The 8,357-nt window shown below is 39.5% G+C and overlaps 1 protein-coding gene across 1 annotated transcript; it reads left to right on the forward strand.

Moving 5' to 3' along the window:
- Positions 1 to 680: 680 nt before the first annotated feature.
- Positions 681 to 1,578, forward strand: LOC109929485 (leucine-rich repeat-containing protein 10). Its single transcript, XM_020529159.2, has one exon. It carries the CDS (start codon positions 681 to 683, stop codon positions 1,521 to 1,523), a length of 843 nt encoding a protein of 280 aa, XP_020384748.1. The 3' UTR covers positions 1,524 to 1,578.
- Positions 1,579 to 8,357: the final 6,779 nt, after the last annotated feature.

Below are 8,357 nucleotides of genomic sequence, written 5' to 3' on the forward strand. Positions count from 1 at the left end.
AACGGAGGTGGGAGCGAGGTAAGGCGGGGGGAGCAGCCAAATATAAACAGCAAGAAAATATCGCAGGCTGTTGTCCTGGGAAGATGTCAAGAAGCAGCACTGGCTGGAATGTTTCTCTTGCTTTTCCCAGCTGTTGTGGCTGCATTTCCTATAAACCCTATTATGTGGCGCATCAGACAGAAAAGCATAAAAAAAGTTTCATTGATAAAAACGAGTGCTATAGAGTCCCCACATTCACACTGCATCATTTCTTTATGTATGAGAAACAAATTAGGGACAATGGTTCTAGGGATCTGACTTGAATTAAATATTGCCCGAAGTTTGAAAAATTGAGTTATGTGTGAGAGACCGGGCCGCATAGCATTTCAGTGAAGTGTGATTCAGAGACCACTGCTTTCAGGTTTGGCAAATATCTCTGACAAGAGCACCACTCAGCTCTGTAGATAAGGAAGGGCGCTGACAATGTGTGCTGGATTCTTCCAGTGAAAGCGAACTTATATGGTCCTCACTGTAAGGTCACGTCCAACTCGCTCTGCAGCCTACACTTAGTGCAGTTATCAGGAAAACTCTCGGTGAGTTCCAACCATTTAAAAAGAGAGGGGAACCTTTTTTTTCTCTTTGTAAAGCTCAGGAGTAGGGGAGCATTCTGCAGTTTGAAGGATCATGCAGCGGGCGTGGGAATGGGCAATGCTCTGATGTCCGTCGTTGCTTTCTTCCCGTCGAAATCGTGCCAGAAATTCCTTCTGGGGGGCGACATCGAGGAGATGCCGCCGGACAAAATGTTGGATTTGAGCGGGAAGCATCTGAGGAAGTTTCCCGTGCAGGTCTGCGCGTTTACACAGCTCCTGAAACTGTACCTCAGCAACAACAACCTGAGCAGCCTGCCCGCCGAGCTCCAGCTGCTGGGCTGCCTGCAGATCCTGGCGCTGGACTTCAATCGTTTCCGGGAGCTCCCAGCCGCGGTGTGCCGTCTCCGCCAGCTCTCCATCCTGTACCTGGGCAACAACAGCCTGTGTGACCTGCCGGCCGAGCTCAGCTCGCTGACCGACCTCAAGACGCTGTGGATCGAATGCAACTGCTTCGAGAGCGTGCCGCAGGTCATCGCCGAGCTCAGGCAGCTGCGGGTCCTCCACGCCGGCTGCAACCAGCTGGGGGAGCTGCCGCGGGAGATGCGGCGGCTCCAGCAGCTGCAGAGCATCTGGTTGCCGGGCAACCAGCTCAGCGACTTCCCGCCGGTCCTGCTGGAGATGGAGAGCCTGGAGGTCATCGACGTGGACCGGAACAAAATCAGGTGCTTCCCCAGTTTGGCGCACATGAAGAACCTGAAACTGGTGATGTACGACCACAACCCGTGCAAGAACGCCCCCAGGGTGGCCGAGGAGGTCAGGAGGGTGGGGCGCTGGGCTGACTACCGCCCCGAGGACCACATTAAATCAGCAGCAGAGATACTGCCCGAGCAAGTGGGAGAAAGCATGGACATTGAAACAACAGAGGAGAGTGGTCAAAACCAGGATTTCGCTTAAAAAAAGGTGTAAAAAGTTTTTTTAACGCCATTTGACATCTAAGAAATGTTATTTTCAAGCTTCTAGTTTTGCTTTAAAATATGCATAAAGTACTAAAGCATTGTTTTGCTTTCTTCTGAGGAATATTAACAGAATGTGGCACTGTCCTTCCAGTGACATCTCCCCCTAGTACTTCATTACAAGTCGCAATAATAAAGCAGCAGGGCTAGGGCCCCTCTTGGGCACAGTCGTCGTGTCCCTGTCTCTGAACCAGGAGGTCCCAGTTACTCCACAGGTCATAAAGTCATACAGCACAGAAACATTCCCTTCACTCCAACCAGGCTATGCCAAACATAATCCCAGACTAAACTTGTCCCACCTGCCTGCTCCTTCCAAACTTTTCCTATTCATGTAATCTGCAAATGTATTTTAAACGTTGTAATTGTACCCACATCCACCACTTCCTCAGTACGTTCACTCCACACAAGAACCACCCACTGAATGGGTTGATTTGAAAAATACCTAAAGCTAGAAAATGCTGCAAATACTCAGCAAGTTATGCAGCACCTGTGGAGGGAAGAACAGAGTTAGTGATATTAGAAATGTAAAATAATTTCAAGTACAAAATGGGAGGGGGTTAGGAACACAACACTTAAAGGGAATCAAATGCAAAAGGAATGACCAGGAAGTAAAAGGAATGATAATAGGATACTCAAAAAGAAACAAAAGATGGAAATAAAAGGTGAAAATAGGCAGAGCAGAATAAGGACCAGTCACTGTTCAATTTTATTAAGCAAGGGTATCCAGGCTGGCATGTGGAGTTAGGCCACAGATCAGCCATGATCTTACTGAATGGCAGAATAGGCTCAATAGGCTCAAGTAGGCTGAATGGCCTACTTCTCTTCCTCTGTTTCTAAGTTGTGTTGAATTCCATGTTGAGTCTGAAAGGCTGTAAAATACCCTACCAACAGATAAAGTGCTGTAATTCAAATTTCTGTTGAATTTCATTGGAAGTTTAGGAGGCAGTAAGGTTAGAATAAGGTGAAGAGATGAAATGACTGGAAGTGGAAACTTGGAGCAATTAGTTAATGGGCTAAATGGAGGTATTCTGCAAAGCAGTTATCCAGTATGAATTTGGTCTCCCTCATGTAGAGGCAGCATCACGAGCAATCTGATTTTAGCCCACAGAGCCAATTTTCCATGTTGACTTTCACCTTATTTGGTGTTTTCTCATCTGTATCTGTGATTATCACTTAAAGCCTTTTAAATCTCTTTGCCTTTTCTGGTTCTGATGAAAGATCATTATGTCATTCGCCTTTCCTGTTAACTCTGATTATGTCTCTACAAATGTTGCCCAGTCTGCAGATAGTCGAGGCATTTTCTGTTTTTATGTCAAATTTGAAGCGTCTACAGTATTTTGCTTTTCTAATGTAATCTTTCATCTCATTTTTATATTGTAAATAACAGCAGTACTGTACATTCATCTTCCAAATCTCCAATCAAAAGATGAAGAAAACCTAAAGACTGCTAGGCAGAACACAAAATTTGGAGAAAGCTATGGTGGAATGTAAAAGGAATAACACAAACTGTAGATTTAATAAACTATGTCCCACATGCATTTTGATAGTGGAAGACAAACCTTAGAAGCTAACAATGGGGAAAAAACATTACTGATCTTCAAACAATACAATGCAAAATTGCAAAAATAATATTTGTCATTCTCAGTAATACAATGCAAAATTGCAAAAATAATATTTGTCATTCTCAGTTCCCAGATGTCAAAAGCACCCCAAGAAAATAACAGCCCCAAGGGGAATCTGGCGCCTCCTATAATACAGCCATTGCTTTGTTTCATACGGTTGCTTCTGACAGTATGCTTGGCATTGGAGATTAAGTCTATGACGTGAAAAGAGCATTACTGTCATCTAACCTCTTCTGCGTCTGGCCTATGAACAAATCACTTTAGCACTTCATATTCTAAGTGGGCATGATTTAATTCCACAGCACTGATACTACTTGGTCACAGGAATTCAGAATTTTGCTTTAGTATGTTAACATTTTGGAGACTGCTCTAAACACAATAAGATAGCCTTTGCACAGCGTCAACCAACCAAGTCCCTACCAACAACACTTCAGAAATTATGCAAGCAGAAAGTGATGGCTACCATGCCTTCCTGCATTAATCTTGGAGTAAAGGGCAGATCACTTTTAACTTATGCATCAAATAGCACGTGCCATTCTTTTTTTTAAGAATTTAGAATGCAAGACCACTATTTGAAAGTGCTCTTGCTTTCTCCAACCTCCAATCCATCTAATGCATCAAAATTTTCCAAATATGTTTTCTCTTTTGAGTAATTCCTAAGAAAATGCTCTTGGAGGATAGTAATGTCTAGTTTTCCACAGGGGCACTAGCTTTCACGTTATTTAGGATTTTTGGAATGACTTGACAATTCATTGCAATTAATCATAGTTTCTGAGCAACGGACCCATACTTGAATCCCATATATTCACAGTTACTCTGTTGTCACCAAAGTCACTCTACAGAAACAGTGATTTATCACCATCGAAAGCCTATTTAGTTATGATGCATTTCCAGAAGAGGGTCAATATGCTGTCCTCTTGCTACCAGTGTGCCAAAAAAATTGGTGCAACATTGGCACCGAAGGTACAGTGTAAATGACAGCATTAAACTGCAGTGCAGATCTTATTTTTGATGATCTCTCCTAGATACTTCACATATCAACATCACCCTTGCTATTTGATGGATAAAGTATTTTACATATATGTAGTTTTTAATGATATTTTAAATTGATCTAATTTATTTTTAATGTTACGTGTACTAAAGTACAAATGTACAAATCCATGATGCATTAAAGTTTCCCCTAAGATATGTGTTTATATTCCATGAGATTTGAGGGAGGGTCCTTTGTCTGAACAATCACGTTCATGTGACAATTGCTGTATGACTTGGTGAATTTCCAATTCTTTGTGTTTTTGTTTGTGGTGATTTGCTTTACAGTCAAAATATATTTTGCATTGCAATAATGTTTGTGGTGACCTTTTGAATATCACTGTAACATAAATTCTGAGGAAAGTACGCTAGCAGTAAGAGCCTTCAAAAAGCCTTCTCTCGTCTCCTTCGCTCAGCTTCTGTGGATTTCTTTATGAGAAATTAATGACAATCTGCGATCCTTTTTCTTTCTCTCATAGTCCATTGTAGGAATGTAATTCTGTTCCTCTAAATTGAAAAATACATTTGGAACAATAAATCTTTTTAGATGAAAACTAGCTTTCCTGAAGGTTCCCTCGGTAAAGTCAGCACAAGTCATACAGATCAGAAAATCTTTGACTTTATTGCTAGTCAGCACTACGCATACGAATGTCTTCAAGGGTGGTGGTTTCTGCTGGTCACCACAAACAAATCAGCCAGATCATTAAATTATGTATATGCTGGGTGAAACAAAATTGAGATTATTTATGATGCTTTCTCCCATCAAGGAATTGGGATAACAATGATAACCCCCAGCCTCTCCACCTTTTCCAGCCCCAAGATCAAATAACAAAAACATTTACATTCAAGGGAGTTTTGAAGACTTTGATGTGTGCCAGATACCACATGATTAAAAGCCATACTTCAACATATTTCAGTGCTTCTGAGGGTTGAGGGATGTGGAATAAATATGGCACATTGTCAGTAAACAAACATTTACTTATGCATAAACATTGCACTAACCTAACAAGATTTCTGATTCTTACCAAATTCAGATTAAGCATTAATCAAGAGGACACTCCTAGTGAGAATTCCAATCATGATTTGTAAATTAATATTCAGTTTTATTCTGTCCCTCTCTACCCGTGAGTCATTCTTGGGTTTTTTTAAAACAATTCCTTACTTGGTAATTTATCAACAATCAAGTGAATACAAGTCACTAGGATAGCATGCGAGACTCCAGTCATCTCACTTTTGGCACTTCCCAGATCTTGGCAATCCATTTACCAGTTGTCCACAAACCTGTCATGAGTTCTTCAAGCTCATTATATCCCATTACAGCTCCAACAATGATGTTACTTTGAAACATGCACACTTTTGCCATTTGAAGTTATAATCAAATGAACTTTTCAAAAACTCAACTACTAATCTCAGCATAGCCAGGCTATAAATGCAACTGTGGAAACATGGTAGAAACACCTCATACCAATCTGTCAGATATGCTTAAATGAAGATAAAACAAGGTCACCTAGATTCTTAGCTTCCACATGGAATCTTTAGGAACACCAGCAAACATAACTCACCCTGTTAGCAGACTTCTTTCCTTATATGGAAACTGCTTAGTACAAGCTGGATGTAGCTTGTACACAACAAATTGTTTCATTCACACTGAGCATATAATTGTATTTTCATAATGCTGGCAAAACAAAACTCTTGAAACTAATTTTCCTGTCACAAACTTTTGATTTTATGGGCATTCAAGTATAAAGTTCTGATTTTGAGAGTTAGCCCATTAATTAATATGTACTGATATGTATGACACAGGATGTGCTTTATCCCTTTTCTAAAAAAATGTACAAGTAATTAGCTTCATGGAAAAGAATGTTAAGCATTTTCATGCTCTATTTATATCATGGCTTGAAGACTGGAATACTTCCAAATTCCTTATTCTTCAGACTTGACACTATTAATGTTGATTGCTCCAGACCAAGATTCTGTGGTCCACAGAATTTGTTAGATAGGAATCAAGTCCAAATTGAAGATTTATCACAGCCTTTTGCTATGAGTCAAACAATGTATGTAACCTAAAAAAAGGCCATCAGTAAATATTTGAAATAAACTACTTTTATAAAGGCTACACATCAAGGCATTATCACATCAAATGTTTAATTTTCTTTTAAACTAAATAGGAAGCATCTCAAAGATTTAGCTCAATGCATCAGTGATGTGACTGACAAGATTCTGCCTTTTCAATTAGCTTTTGATAAGTATAAAAACTCCAAATCTAAATGTATAGAATATGCCAGAAAACAAGACAAATCAGCATTTAAATCTAAATGTTTTACAGGTAAGACACAGGTTAAATTAGCAAGGGGACAAAAAGTAAAATAAAAATAGAGACAATATGAGGGCAGTTAGAATTTAAGAAGTGGATGTCAGCACAAGGAAAGCTAAAGAACAGCTTAAAAACTGTTCCAGTTAATATTATTTGGTATTCCTGATGGTTGAGGAAAAGAACTGTTGTGATTCAGGATGGGAGGGTAAGGGGCAATGAAAACATGGGAAATGGAGCACAGTCTTATCAACCACAGTGGAGTAAGAGGTAAAGGTAAAAGATATTGGAAGCACTGATTTGGGACGTGGCATCATCTATACAGAAAGGTCAGAGAAACAAATAAATAAAAATCTCATAGAAACTAAGGTATACAAACATTTATTAATGCACTGTGAAAGGAACAATGCATATCCCTATTTGTTTGTTTTTGTGTTAAAAAGGAGGGGGGGAGAAAGGAAGACATGATGTCAATTTTTTTGTAGATGTTCTTCAGCTTGGGGTGAGAAGTCTTGGCACCAGTTTGTACACGTATTTTTAATGAAGTTTCACAACCCTTGAAGAGATGGGAGTTAGTAGTTTAAGTGTATTTAAAAGAGGTAGGGGAAAAAAATGTGTACTGTTGCTAGTGACAGGGGTCCAGGAGCAGGAAAAAAGATCAGATGGGAGTCCTTGTGTGTTTATGCTTGCAATGGAGACAGGCAATTTACACTGTTTCATAAGAAAGCATATAAGACTGCTCGAAACTCACTTTTGGGAAATCAATGTGTTTGCATTTAGTTGTCTCAGGAAGAGATACCAACCGAAGAAAGACCATCCAGTGACTACACTGGAATTTTCTGGAAGGAAACTGATTGCAGCTGTGCCAACCTAAACAAGAAGCCTTAGTGTGGAATTCATTCATTTGTAGCAACTAAATGCCCTATTTCTTCCGTAATACTGACACTAGCATTTTTCCAATGACTCATTCTCTGATAGACTGAATATCAAATGTAAATGGTTTTCTCTTTGCATGTGTATCCTGCAAAATACTTTTGTGGGCATAACAAAATGTCTTTCGCTAGCAATACTCAAATATAATTTATACTTTAGAATGATCCTGTTTTTAGTGAAATGCCAATAATTACCTGCTTAATGTCACTTATTAAAATTTGTTCCAACAGGTAAATACCAGATTTTTGATCCTTTCATTGCTTTACTCAGTATTATACTCATATTCCTGGTTATATTTTAGCAATCCTTCCTCAATAGCTACTTAGAATATATGACCTGTGGTCCAAACTAATTACACATTCAACATCATCTGCTGCTTCTATTATAATCAGTGACCCCATATATAAAGTTAGAATGTCATTTATCTTATGACATTTTCTGTTAATTTAACTTCAAAGATTGTTGGAAATCCGTGAGCAGCTCTCCTTCTATTTGTTAAGAACCTGTATGGGTGTAAAGGCTGTTTTCTTTTAGGATTATGGACCAAAGCAATTGCTTTAAACTAAGGAAAATGGCAAGTCATGTAGCAGTTTTTAAAAAATGAGAGTTACTGGAACCCATTGAGAGTTGTATCTACAAAGTTGCCAGATCAAACAGTGGAGGGGAGCATCAACTCAAAAGATTTTAGGGCAGTTTTATCCAAAGACTGCCCTCCAGTTTTTCAACTGACCAGTTGTTGTGGACTTGGCATTTGCTTCCAAAGAAAGGCGGCTACAACTACATATGTTGACAACAGGGGAAAAACATCCAACCTACAAAGGAGGAAGTGCCTAAAATCTCTCTCCCTCCTGTGAAATAACAGAAAATGTTCCTACAAACC

Source organism: Rhincodon typus, chromosome 18 (genome assembly GCF_021869965.1).
Source record: "Rhincodon typus isolate 14 chromosome 18, sRhiTyp1.1, whole genome shotgun sequence".
NCBI lineage: Eukaryota > Metazoa > Chordata > Chondrichthyes > Orectolobiformes > Rhincodontidae > Rhincodon > Rhincodon typus.

Excerpts from the sequence above, each read along its gene's own strand:
- LOC109929485 (XM_020529159.2), top strand. The coding sequence starts at position 681 with ATGGGCAATGCTCTGATGTCCGTCGTTGCTTTCTTCCCGTCGAAATCG.